Source organism: Sinocyclocheilus grahami, unplaced genomic scaffold, assembly GCF_001515645.1.
Source record: "Sinocyclocheilus grahami isolate Dianchi unplaced genomic scaffold, SAMN03320097.WGS_v1.1 scaffold468.1, whole genome shotgun sequence".
Classification (NCBI taxonomy): domain Eukaryota; kingdom Metazoa; phylum Chordata; class Actinopteri; order Cypriniformes; family Cyprinidae; genus Sinocyclocheilus; species Sinocyclocheilus grahami.
This window is the reverse complement of record NW_015505647.1, coordinates 299,941-313,728: the sequence shown is the minus strand read 5'-3', so window position 1 is coordinate 313,728 and position 13,788 is coordinate 299,941. Positions and strand designations below refer to the sequence as shown.

Here is a 13,788-nt window from a genome sequence, read left to right as displayed (position 1 = left end):
GAAAATTCTGCCATCAATGCCTTTATGAACATTTTGAAGTGTGAAAGTTTTGGAGGAATGGATTTTAAATGAGGGACAGAAATCTCTCATCTCTTCATTTGTGATTTTTGGGTTTGGAAGGACATGAGGGCGAGTAAACAATAGCATAATTTTCATATTTAGGAGAGCTGTCCCTTTAAGCTCTATGGACAGCACCTGTGATTGTCAGTTACCACAAAAATTATTTTGATTTGTACTTCGGTTTATAAAAACTTAAATTGCCTAAACAGTTACAACAGACGTATATAGGACAAATGTACAATGATTGATGGAGTGGTTCACCCTAAAATGAAACTGTTTTTCAAACCGGTATTACTTACTTTCTCCTGTGGAACACAAAAAGAAGATTTTATGAACCACGTTTCTACTGTTTTTGTCCATACAATAAAAGTCAATGGGGTCCAAAAGAATATAGGACCCCAATGACTTTCATCCATCTGTGGTTCCACAGAAGAAAGTCAGTCATACATGTGAGTAAAAGATAATATAATTTAAATTTTTGTGTAAACTATCTCTTTAAACTCGTAGCCTTTTGTTTTAATATATGTCAACATGCCTTTTTGCTGGCTTCTGAAAACTGCTGAGTCAAGTTTCACAGCCAAAGATGCTGTCCAAAGCGGTTTTGAATTTATTCCTTTAACTTCTGAATTTACCAAATGCACATGTCATTTCTCTTGGCAGTTTCTGACATTCTGACTCTATTTTTATTAACAACTATAATTGTGCATTACAGGAATGCTACAAAATTTCTAAGAACCAACTGAAATGTGTCAGCAGTTTACACATCACATAGACTTTTAAATGCCCCAACAAAATGAACCCCGATTGCACCCTGATCTTCACAGCTCATGTCTCAATCAAGCGATCTTATGCCAGTGTCCTCAGCACACCGTCTCCTTACTGTCAATGCGCGCCTGTCTCGTCAGCCATCTCTTGTCCTCGCGGGATGGCGTTGACTGTCCGGTGAGGTCCTCGAAGGACCTGGCAGCTGTGCCGCTTTGACGGAAGCCTTCCACCTCGTCCAGGTGAGAGTCTCCGCTGGGGTCCTCCTCGATTGTGGCCATTCGCAGTGGATCCGCTTTGAGTGTGGCGGAGAGGTTGGCAGGGCCTGGGCCGGAGAGCGTCTCCTGTGCCGGTGAGACGACGGGGCCTGTGGGGCCCAGTAAGGGCTGAGGTCGCGCTGCCGCTGAATGCAGATGATGGGCCTTCACAATGCGGATGGGCGCCGATTCCAGACTGCTTAGCATCTCTGCGCTCTAAGGACAGAATTTTGGGATGGAATAAGTAAATGAGACTTCCAAAAGACTCGGTATTCATAGTATTCACTACATCCTGCACAAACAGGGATGGGCACAAGTACTCGGAAATGACAGCAATTATCGATTATGAAAGTACTAAATGAATAACTAATAATTATTCATTTAAAATCGAACAAAACACAAGTGGTTTTAAACTATTTTTGACATGACATCTTAAAACAGTGACTGAATTAACGGCAAACCACAATACAAAGACCAAAGATCCATATGATGCGAAAATGCATAAACTAACTACTGATGTACCCAGGGGAAGTAGGGGTGCTGAGGGGGCTGCAGCACCCCCCGTTTTCACATGGTTGCAAATGCAACGCCAAGTTTGTTCATTTCAATTTATTCAGTTTTAGCATTTAAGAATTTATTTGTAATGATCTCTGAAATGTAAATTGTAAGCGGGCTATAATAAACCCATTTTTATCTTTATAAACATGATTCATTTTACTTGTGATGTTTTTTATATGGGATGATTAGCCTAATCCTCAGACATAAGTGGTATCAGACATAAACTATACAGAATGAGAACAAGGTTAACTTTAATACAAGGAAATAATGGCGCAAAAGCAAATTTCAGATTTAAAAAAAAATGCCCTTCCCAGCAAAAACTTTCTAAAATCGGCATCCACACCAGCACGAGCACCGACGTAAGTGAACCAGCTCCAGCACGAGCACGGAGACAAGTAAGCCTAGCGGACCCAGCCCAACCCCCGAGATTGATCAGCTACTATCGATAATTTCAAAAATGTGATATGCAGTCAAATTTCCCAGTGTGTATGCCACTTAAACGAGTGTTCATATCGACGCGGTTGTAGTGCTTTGTGGAGTTGTCAAATGAGGTGACTCCCCCCCTGTAAAGTTGGTAACACTTTACAGATATCATTTGTTAACATTAACTATATTAATTAACTTTAACAATATTTATATAGCATTTATTAATCTTACTTAATATTAAGTTCAACATTTACTAATACCTTTTTAAAATTTGAAGCTGTATCTGTTAACATTAGTTAATTTACTTTGAACTAACATGAACATTGTTATTAACTAACATTAACAAAGATTAATAAATGCTGTAAAAATATATTGTTCATTGGTAGTTCAAATAATATTTAATGCTTTATCTAATGTTAACAAATGAGATCTTATTGTAAAGTGTTATCCATAATTTTAATTACATAGTAGCACAGTTATAATATTCTGATTTATCAGTCAAGTACGAGTGCACAAACGAATGCCCATTCCTATGCATAACATAAACCGCATGCTACACTTGAGTTAAATGCAGCAAAATATGCATCTGCCAAATCAGTAACGGTCCATTCACATCTCTTGAACCAAATCAAATAAAGAGCCGGGCACCTGTAGCGTATGCAGTATCAAGAGCTATCAAGAGTTTCAAAGCTGTGCATTTAAAACGCTCCAATACCGAACTGCATCCAAAAAAACATTTGAACCAGAAACCGGCCACACATCCTCATGGACACTGAATGCATGAGACATACAGGACAAGCTGAACTAAACTCAGTCGGCCCGTCACAATCAGCGCGCTCCGACTCATCTCACTCGGGGGCACAGTGGTGCGGGGGGCCGTATGACGCTCACTCACCTGAGTTGAGAGCTCTACTACACACCATCACCATCTGCTGCAGTTCCACAAGGGTCAGAGCAAACAAGCCACAAGTCATACATATGCAGCCATGCTTGCCCATACTAGCCCTGATAAAAGATTCCAAGCTAACTGGATGAGCAAGTTATGTTACCTCGAGGTGCTGGATGACTTTAATGCAGGTTTAGTGTGTTAGTAATCTGATCTGCTGCGAGAGAAAGGAGCCATGGTGGGAGTTTTAGTTTTGTGACAGAAGGACTTACACTAGGGTACGTCATGGTTATGGAGTTTTCCTCATATTGCTGATCCAGTTTCTTGTCCTATTAACAAGCAAAGAGAGACAATCACTGTAATGTCTTGTCTTTAAAGGGCTCGTTTAGCCAAAAATTACAATTCTGTCATCATTTACTCACCATTGTACTTACATAATTACTTCTGTGGAAGTATTATCAGAAACAGACTTTTTCTGAATGTGACGGCAATATAAATGAAATTATGGCAAAATACCATCAAATTTCTGTCTGTTCCTCACAGTGTTATTGTTAACTCAAATGTATTTTTGTCGATTGAAATAAAGCTGAAATAAGATATAAATATCAGACGAAAAACTTAATTCAAAATGAATAAAATACGTTTTAAAATAAGTTAAAATAAGTACTAAAACAGAAATAAAAATAAAAACTAAATAGAAACATAAAAAAATGTATAATATGACAAAACCATAACATAAAAAAAATCTAACTTAAACTAGTTCATATCAAAATGACCAAAACTTTAATTTAAATGAAAACGAAAAGTATAAAAAAAAGCTAAAATACTGGTTAAAATATTAATACCTAAATCCATTTAAAATATAATAATAAAAGTTAATTCAACCCTAACCGATATTAATGAATACTATATTAGTGTATAAATAATGCTAAAATACTGATTCCTCACACAAAGCTATCGCTTGGCTTTAGAAGATTTGTAATACAGCGTACAAGTCGTATGGACCACTTTTATAATAAAAGGTTGCTTTTTAGAGCTTGACTGTCAAAATTCAAACACACTTTTTGCATGGACAACAGCAGCTAGTGCTTTCTACCAAACAAGTTCCACAGAAGAAAGTCAAAGATGTTTGGAAGTACATGAGTATGTGTAAATGATGACCGGGTGGACTATCCCTTTAAGAAAAATCAATTCATAAAAACATATTGACTGTGAAATAGGTCTCACCACACAGTGCACCAGTATGCTTAGGGGAATCCAGAACAGGAGAGAGAAGACCACCACTGATCCAACTATGTTGTCAGCCAAGAACTTCCCTGAACATTGACAGAAAAGAGTCACCACTAGCATTTACAAAACATACAGAAAAGGTCCTGGTTAAATTCACCCTGTTATCATCTCTTACCAAATGTGTTGATGTCCAGTTTGTCTATGAAGTCCCATAAACGTTCGATGACATCTTGGACGTGCTTCATGCATTTACCCTGGAATGTGCAACACCACAGCATTGGTCACGCCAATGAAAACACTATTCAGTCTGATAAATGATCATTATCAAAACAGAGACAAGCAGTGTACTCACGGCCCCGTCACAGAAGCCAACGGTACAGGGTTTGCCCTTGCGCAGGTAAAGATATGACTCATCACTGATAAAGGGAGTGCACAGCCCGCTACTGCTTCTACAGCACACTTTACAAGAGTCCTCAGTCTCTGAAAAACATCACAGCAAACGAACAGACTCAGCACTTCTGCATTCATAATTACAGGTACAACATTGAACACTATTATTAGTATGTGTGTTTTGGTACTAGCTTCAGTGTACATCAACCATCTCAATTAACGGGCCAATGTAACGCAATTTTGAAGTGGTATGCATTGGCCAATATCTGTGCAATATATTTGGGGTGAATGTTGTGTAAAATAGCCTAAATAATCCCGTAATTTCAGCCTTTTTTTTTTATTTTATTTTTTTTACATCTTACCTGCTGTCATTATATAGAGAGAATATAGTTGGGGATAGTTGTCACAAAGTCTGTATACTTTACACTAATCAAAAGTTTGGGGTCAGTAAGATTTTTACTTATTATTAATAAAATAAATTGTAAAATAAAAATGTATACTGATATTCAGCAAGAATGCATTAAATTGATCAAAACTGATAGTAAAGACGTACATTTTTACAAAAAATTTCCATTTCAAATAAATGCTGTTCTTTTGAACTGTCTATTTATCAAAGAGTTCTGAACATGACTAATAAAAAGAAATAAAAATATTTCTTGAGCACCAAACAGCATATTAGACTGACTTCTGAAGGATCATGTGACGCTGACGACTGGAGGAATGATGCTGAAAATTCAGCTTTCCGTCACAGGAATAAATGACATTTGAAAATATATTCAAATAGAAAACTATTATTTTAAAATGTCATTTTTCACAATATGACTGTTTTTTATTTTGAAACTAACCTTTCAAAAACACACACACACACACACACACACACACACACATATATATATATATATATAAAAAATGAAATATTCAATAATCATTAAGAAATGTAAAAATCTATTATATGAGCTGCATTTTTTCCCCAGACAATAATTATATAAATGTTCAAAAGCTTTATTTTAACCAAGATATTAAAGTCTTTGTCTCTACAGTGTTATATTGTCCATCGCTGCTCACTAGGGATGAACACTGATCATCCAAACAGGTCTCTTGGTTGGGCACTAGTCTGAACACAGAAGAGGGTTTGAGACATTTACCATTGCAGGCACAGGACTCAAGATTATGCATAGCCTCGCAGAAAGGCTTGCACTCGCCCTTCTGACATCGACCCTTATCCACACACTCTGTATTATCCACCAGGTTTCCAGGGGTGGGGCACTCACTGCTGTTGCCTAGGGATACATAAGGGTAAAAAGTATAATTAATCCAGACCACTGCTACATTGACATTGGAGAGTTTGGAGCTCACCTGTGCACTTTGACATGCCCTTGCAGGTGGCGGTGATGATCTCCTGACAGGTCTTATTTGCACTTTCAAACCTACAGTCCTTGCAGCAGGGGCTGTTCCTGTCACTGAGGGTCACAGACAACAATATCAGCCACAAATACTGATAGCAACAATGCCCTTAAGATAACCACACTTCCTACTAAAATTTGCAACCACTTGTCACCAGCTGTCATCAGTCAGACTATGGAAGAAAAATTAGCATAAAGACATTTTTAATAACTCTATATAAACCTTTCAAGACAATCGATGGATTACGGTTCTGTTGAAGCCATCAGCCAGCATAATTAAACTTAATTTATAAAATGTGCGCAATAGCTGATTTCAATTCCCATTAATATACATAAAATTTAATTTATTCCTGTGATGCAAAGCTGAATTTTCAGCATCATTACTCCAGTCTTCAGTGTCACATGATCCTTCAGAAATTATTCTAATATGCTGATTTGCTGCTGAAAGGGATTAAAGGGATAATTCTGTCATTAATTACGCACCCTCGTGTCGTTCCAAACCCGTAAGACCTTCATTCGTCTTCTGAACATTTTTGATCAAATCTGAAAGCTTTCTGACCCTGCATAGACAGCAAACGAACTACCACATTCAAGGCCAAGGACATTGTTAAAATAGTTTGTGTGACATCAGTGGTTCAACCTTAATTTTATGAAGCTATGATAATACTTTTTGTGCGCAAAGAAAACAAAAATAACAATTTTATTCAACAATTTCTTCTCTTCCAGTCAGTCTCCACGTCCATTCACGAGAGTACCACGGCGCATGCGTGTCCATTCCCCTGCTTGTAAACAAGGCGCAGCGCATCCAGGTTCTTCGTCAGAACGCTGGCTCGTGGAATGTGGTAGTTCCCTTGCTGTCTATTAGAGCCCGACTGATATGGGTTTTTTGGGGCTGATACCGATACCGATATTAGGGAGTAAAAAAAAAGGCAGATATCGATATATCGGCCGATATTCTTTGTGTATATTATAGTACAGTACCAGTCAAAAGTTTGGACACTTTCCCATTCGTGTGTCCAAACATTTGACTGGTACTATATATAGAATACAGTATATACATAAACATTTTTTTGCAATGATCACTCAAATGTGGTGATGAAACACTTTGACGTGACAGAGATACGTAATGGAGGCAGGGCATTTAACAATTTAACAATAAACTTTATTTCTATTGAACACCACCCTCCGCGTGTCAGTATCCCCCCAGGATCGCTTGATCGGTCGGCGCCAGACCGCGAATTTAACTACCCCTAACTCCCGAACCCCGGGGGCTATCGACGCGACGGTGGTCTCATTCGAAAGCGAGCCTCTAGACATACACTCGATTCACATTCGAGAGGGTTTCTCGAGCTGAAGGGATCCCCTGAATTTGGTGCGGATTCGTGACGCCGTTACAGAGATATGGCCGTTCAAAGTTTCAATGGTTTTCCATAGACTTGAGCTTTAAAGTGTTTCATCCAGGTCGCCAGTAGCAAACAATGGAGCGCACTCTGCTGGACAAACTAAGTAATTACACCATTTCAAGCATTTTATCTGCGTTATATGTTCTCTAAAAAAAAATTTCATATCGGCGGCATATTCGCCGATACAGATATATCGGCGACAGGCTCATATCGGCCGATAATATCGGCAAAACGATATATCGGCCGGGCTCTACTGTCTATGCAGGGTCAGAAAGCTCTCGGATTTCATCAAAAATATCTTCATTTGTGTTCTGAAGATGAATGAAGGTCTTGTGGGTTTGGAACAGGTTTCATATACATTTTTATTTTTATGTAATTAATTTAATATTAATTTAATTAATATTCTACTCAAATAATTGATTAATATTGTGATTAATCTTTGAACTGGTTGGTTGTTAAAATCCCTATACATAGAATAGAATAAATACTTGAAGAAACAAGACAACTGAAATAATGTGTGGTCACTATTGTGATCTATATCTGGTTGATGCTGATAATCCTAAAGGCTGATATATTGGAGTATCACTGTTAGCTTCTTTACCTGCATTTTGCCTGCTTCCTGAATTTGCACTTAGCTGTGCAGCAGGGGTCATCATTGAGATGAAGGAGTCCAGGGTCACAGTCTTCATCCTCCTCCACACGGGAGTTCCCACACAGCTTACTGCTCCTTTCCTTGAAGCACTGATGGGCCTTGACCTTTAACGTCCTACTGACAGAGAACTTGCTACACCTGGAGAAGCGCTGAGGGAAAAAATATAACAGGTGAGTAAGTTAAGTAACTATATGTAAAGGGGAAAAAATCAGTACAGGAATGATAATACCTTGTTGTTCACGTGATCTCCGCTGACCGCAATAGGGTACATAACATATTTGCCGCCCTGGTCATCACTGGGCGCACAGGGAACTATATTGTCTGGATCGTGTTCTGCTCCAAAGTTGTGCCCGAGCTCATGAGTTGTTACAAGATCTGCTTCCTGGGGAGACAAAACATCAGGTTGCTGCCTGCTACAAAACATCTAGCATACAAGATGCAAGTAGTATTTAAAGCAAACCTTAGTTTTCCCATAATTCATGGTGCTTGTCAAGCCTGTGTTTAGGTAGCTGGGTTTCCTGACGGTTTGTGATGGATAGTAGGCTGTAAGACAAAAAGAATGAACTTTTGAAGCACTTTTGACGAGTGGAATTCTACTGATCACAGTTAAAGAGATTCTTACGCTTAGGGCAGAGTCCTCCCAGTCCCTGTTTGGAAGGGGCCACGTATGCCAGACCCAGAGTGCCATCATCAAAGTCCTGGTAGGTGAAGAGATGGGCAAGGCAAACAGCAGAGGCGTTGTCTGCGATGTCGTAACTGAATTGCTAAAGAGAAGCGAGATAAAGATGAGAAAGTGAGGGTATACAAATTTGTGATTCAGGGCTCTTGATTAAAATTCTGACTCGTAAAAAAACTGGCTCTTAAAAAAAAAAGAAACATTTAGAAGCTAATTATGGACAAATTAGCTGACAATTTACAGAAATGGTTAAAAAAATGTTGGTTTATTGAGTGCATTGGTTATTTACAGTGGGTACAGAAAAGAATAACCCCCTTTAAAATAATCAGTTTGTTGCTTTGCAGCCTGAAATGAAGACGGACACAGTTTGTTTTATCCAGCTGTATTTACTCAGTGCAACTTATAACATCCAAGTGAAAGATATACCACCAACATGTCAGAAAAAAAAAAGACAAAAAACAATCACTGAGTTGGAAAAAGGATCACCCCATTGTATCAGTATTTTGTTGAACCACCTTTTGCTTTAATTACAGCCTTTAGTCTGTTGGGATATGTCTCTGTCTCTTTGCCCACTCTTCTTTGCAGAACTGCTCAAGTTCGGTTAAATTTGATGGTGACCGTTTGTGGACTGCAGTCTTCAAGTCATTCCACAGATTTTCAAAGGGGTTTAAGTCTGGGCTCTGACTAGGCCTTGCAAGGACATTCACCTTTTTCTCCTACCACTGTGTGGTCAGTTTTGTTGTTGTTGTTATTGTTATGTTATCTTCCCACTGACACCTTTCTGGCAGAGGGCAGCAGATTTTTCTCAAGAATTTGATGTTATTTTCCCCCATCCATTTTCCTTTTATCCCGACAAGTGCTTCAGTCCCTGCTGCAGAGAAACACCCCATAACAAGATATTACCACCTCCATGCTTTACTGTAGGAATGCTGTTATTTGGATGGTGAGCTGTATTGGATTTCCACCAGACATACCGTTTGGTGTTGAGGCCAAATAATTCAATTTGAGTCTCATCTGCCTCAAAATCTTCAAAGAGCGTTTTGGCAAACCTCAGTCGTGACTGCATGTGGCTTTTCTTGAGTGTCTTTTTTCTTGCAATCCTCCCATACAAGCCACATTTGTGGGGAATTTGTGATATTGTTGTCACATGCTCACAGTGACCACTCTTTGTCATCAATTCCTGCAACTGCTTCAGAGCTGCTGGAGGTCTCTTGGTTGCCTCTCTGATCAGTTTCCTCCTGGCTCTTTCATCCAGTTTGGAGTGACGTCCTGATCCAGGGAGGGTCTGTTTTGTACCAAATACCTTCCACTTCTTAATAATGCCTTCAAAGATAGCGGCGCCGGTGTATGTGGCTTGCCGTCGGTCTAGTGGTCTAATCTTTAGTTTGTTTGTTTTACTCAGTTTTACATCCTATTTAACACAGTGCGGTTTGTCATCACTTGTTTATGACAAATCAATGCTTTTAAGCTTACAACCTTGTACAAACAATCTATTGTTTCAAGCACGAAATGGCTCATATCACTCACCTCCTCCGTTTCTGATGTCAATACCTGGCTATCTTCGCCGTTGGCCGTGTTCCCTACCGGCGAGGAAGCATCGGAAACGGCGCGGAAGACAGGGCGACCTTGCCGTTAAACTGAAGCTCTATCTGGCTCAGCAACGTGAGTCGCGGCCTTTCCGGGGGTCTCCATGGGAAGGGTTTAGCCGGCGATTACTTCATTCGCTGGCGCTCCCTGGATCCAGTACGCAATTGAAATATTACATTGACTCCGTTTGCGGACGCTCTGTTTCCCGCTTATGGCTCACCCCGGGTCCATCGTGGAGGAGTGTGTTTGAACCATCTTCGTGCATTTTCCCGGGCACGGCAGTCTGAGGTGTCATCTGAGAATCCGCATCGGCTTAGGATGGCATTGTTAAATGCCAGATCAGTGGTAAATAAGACTGTTATTATTAACGACTTTTTCTCTTCGCGGGAGCTGGATCTCTAATTCATTACAGAATCTTGGATCACTACTGGGGATCTCAGCCCATTCTCCGAACTTTTACCCCCAAAATGCTTTTTTAAAAATTTGCCTCGTAAATTTGGTGGCGGGGGAGGCTTGGTTTCTATTTTTAAAGACAAACTTTCTTGCCGGTCAACTGTGATAAATGACTATCGGAGATTTGAGCTGCAGCTATTTACACTGGATCTGAACTTCCCACTTTTGGTTGCTCTGATATACCGCCCCCCAAAACACAACACAACACAAACTTTTTAAATGAGTTTGCAGACTTCTTGGGGGAATTCACACCGAAATATGACAAACTGTTGATTCTTGGTGATTTAATGTTCATGTATGCTGCACAGGGGACCCATTAGCCAAAGAATTTATTACTCTGCTAAATGCATTAGATCTAGAACAACATGTGAATGTCCCCACTCACCAGTTGGGACATACACTTGATCTTGAGCTGACATATGGCTTTTCTCTGTACGATCTTGAGGTATCTGACAATGGGTTTTCTGACCATAAATCTGTCATGTTTTCTGTTCCCTGGGTTTCTAATAGTGCTGTGTTCAAAATATCGATACGACGATGTATCGTCACAGAGATTTGACGATACGAGTATCGATACAGCTGGCCCTGTATCGATATTGTGGCACGTGTGCAGCAGTGGACCACGCTTAATTTGTTTAAAATTTTACAACGTTTAAAATTGAGTAGAAAAGTGCGAGGTTTCTAAAAAAGAATGAATAGAGCATATATAGGCTACAACAAGGTTTAATCTGGCCGCAGAGGAACACAACTGGGTTGCCTGATATAAAGAGACGTAAACCCCAAAACAGAGCTTTACACTTGCGCTATACGGAAATATCTGCTAAATGTGCTACTTATCCCTGTCAACCATGTGCACGCGCTCTCTCTCCACTGTGGATAAACGAGCTTGCTTTCTGAAAACACCGGTAAGCTTGCAGTTTAGCAATCTCCACTTCAATATTCTATTCTCAGAAAAGTGTGATTCATCAACTGTTCATTTACGACAGAGAGAGAGAGAGAGAGAGAGAGAGGCTGTGTATGTATGAATTACCACCATTTTGCCGCATTTCTCTATTAACAGTAAAGCTGTGGGTTTAATTCCTTTAGAAACCATGATGCTACCAGCTCCTTGTTGAGAAAGATAATGTAGCTCTTGAGCGATTAAGCTATTTAGTTGATAAAACTGCGAGGCAGCGCTCAAAAGTTTGTTCCTGAATGTCTGAGTGCGGCCGCAACGTGATCTGTGTGTGTGACTGAACTTAACATCAAACTGCTTCTGTTTCACACAAATGCTGGCACAGACGTGCATGTTCGGCTAGAGTCGCTTTGAACTCGTGCATCTTCGGAAGCGGAGCTGCGCGGAAAGTTACAAAAAATGTTGTGCACACCGCCACGCGAAATGACGTCACGCGCACTCAAAAGCGAACTTCCGCCAACACCGCGATGACGTCATATTTGCCGCGCTCACCTAAGCGAACTTGCGGACGCTCGAGTATAAATCAGCCTTGAGAGTGTGTGTGTGAGATACAGTGAAGACAGCGCGTTAGTTTAGAACTCTTCTAATTTTTTTTTTTTAAATTGTAGAGTGTGTTAATTTGTGCAATGATAACCTACCAGCAATCAGTCATGTATCGTGATACGTATTGTATTGTGGCCTCTGTATCGTGATACGTATCGTATCGTGACTTTGCTGGTGATACACAGCCCTAGTTTCTAATACTCATAAAGTCACTAAACTTACCCGTCAATCTAGATTAATCACCTCTACTACTAGCAAAGCTTTTTCATTAGCTTTTTGTGACGCTATTAAATCAGTAGATTTCAGTCAATGTGACTTGAGTGCAGAGGAGTTCCTGTTCAGGCTTAACTCCACATGTGTGGATGTCTTGGATTCAGTTGCTCCTGTAAAATCCTCAAAACTTAAACCTAGATCTGAGCCCTGGATTGATGACAACATACGCTCTCTGAGGCAGATCTGTAGGAGAGCGGAGCGTAAGTGGAAAAAGGATCGGCTCCAAATTTCTTTTGAAATTTTAAGAGATTCATTATTCAAATTTCAGAAGGCAGTCAGAGCAGCGAAATCCAGGTATTTCACGGCAATTATTGTCAAGAATTACCACAGACCTAAAACTCTTTTTACTGTTTTTAACGCTGTTGTAAATCCAACTGTTTGTGAGTACCCAGATGTGTCAAAAACTGTGAGATGACTTTCTTAGATTTTGTATTAATAAGATCAGTGATATCAGGTTGGGGACATCTCCACCTACTTTTGATCCTTCTGTTTGTTCTGTTGAGTTCAGCCAGTTTGAACCTATTTCTTTTATACATCTTCAAGAAATAGTGTATCAGTTACAGCCGTCTGGCTCCTCCATTGATTATATTCCACCATATTTCCTGAAACAAGTTTTTGATGCAGTGGGTCCCTCTCTTGTGACCATGATACATCGATGTTTTGAGACTAGTACTGTGCCGGACTGTGCCGGATCTGTTAAAACATGCTACAGTCTATCCCTTGCTTAAGAGGCCGAACTTAGATCCTTCTGTTTTAGCCAATTATAGACCCATTTCAAATCTGTCTTTTATTACAAAGATCTTAGAAAAAGTAGTCCTGCAACAGCTACAAGATTTTTTAGATGAAAATAAGACCTTTGAGGTCTTTCAATCAGGTTTTAGAAAACACCACTCGACTGAGACTGCATTTCTGAAAGTTTTAAATGATATTCTATTAACTGGTGATGCTGGGGATCATGCTGTGCTTGTGCTCCTAGACTTGAGCGCTGCTTTTGACACTGTGGACCACGCTATCCTGCTTGCTCGCTTGGAGCACTGTGTAGGCATAAAAGGAAGTGCTCTTGAATGGTTTAAATCTTATTTTGCCAATCGAAGTTTTAGAGTTAACATTGGTGAACGCTCATCTGAGGTAGCTTCTTTGTCATGTGGTGTTCCCCAGGGATCCATTTTGGCTCCTATTCTTTTTTCATTGTACATGCTCCCATTGGGTTCTATTTTTAGGAAGCATGGTCTGTCTTTCCATTGCTATGCAGATGACACTCAAATCTATCTGCC

At 39.8% G+C, this 13,788-nt stretch overlaps 1 protein-coding gene across 1 annotated transcript in view; it reads right to left on the bottom strand.

The window, feature by feature from the left end:
* Positions 1-559: 559 nt before the first annotated feature.
* The window catches only part of LOC107553270 (disintegrin and metalloproteinase domain-containing protein 17-like), a 20,947-nt gene continuing 7,718 nt past the window's right edge, over positions 560-13,788 (bottom strand). Inside the window, exons 5-15 of the mRNA XM_016235453.1 lie at positions 8,650-8,791; positions 8,488-8,570; positions 8,257-8,409; positions 7,977-8,176; positions 5,926-6,029; positions 5,715-5,849; positions 4,532-4,659; positions 4,355-4,433; positions 4,177-4,265; positions 3,222-3,278; positions 560-1,295 (exon numbers count right to left, since the gene is read on the bottom strand). Of these exons, the coding sequence (XP_016090939.1) occupies positions 921-1,295; positions 3,222-3,278; positions 4,177-4,265; positions 4,355-4,433; positions 4,532-4,659; positions 5,715-5,849; positions 5,926-6,029; positions 7,977-8,176; positions 8,257-8,409; positions 8,488-8,570; positions 8,650-8,791 (1,545 nt within the window). The 3' untranslated portion in view covers positions 560-920. The remainder of the gene's footprint in view (positions 1,296-3,221; positions 3,279-4,176; positions 4,266-4,354; positions 4,434-4,531; positions 4,660-5,714; positions 5,850-5,925; positions 6,030-7,976; positions 8,177-8,256; positions 8,410-8,487; positions 8,571-8,649; positions 8,792-13,788) is intronic.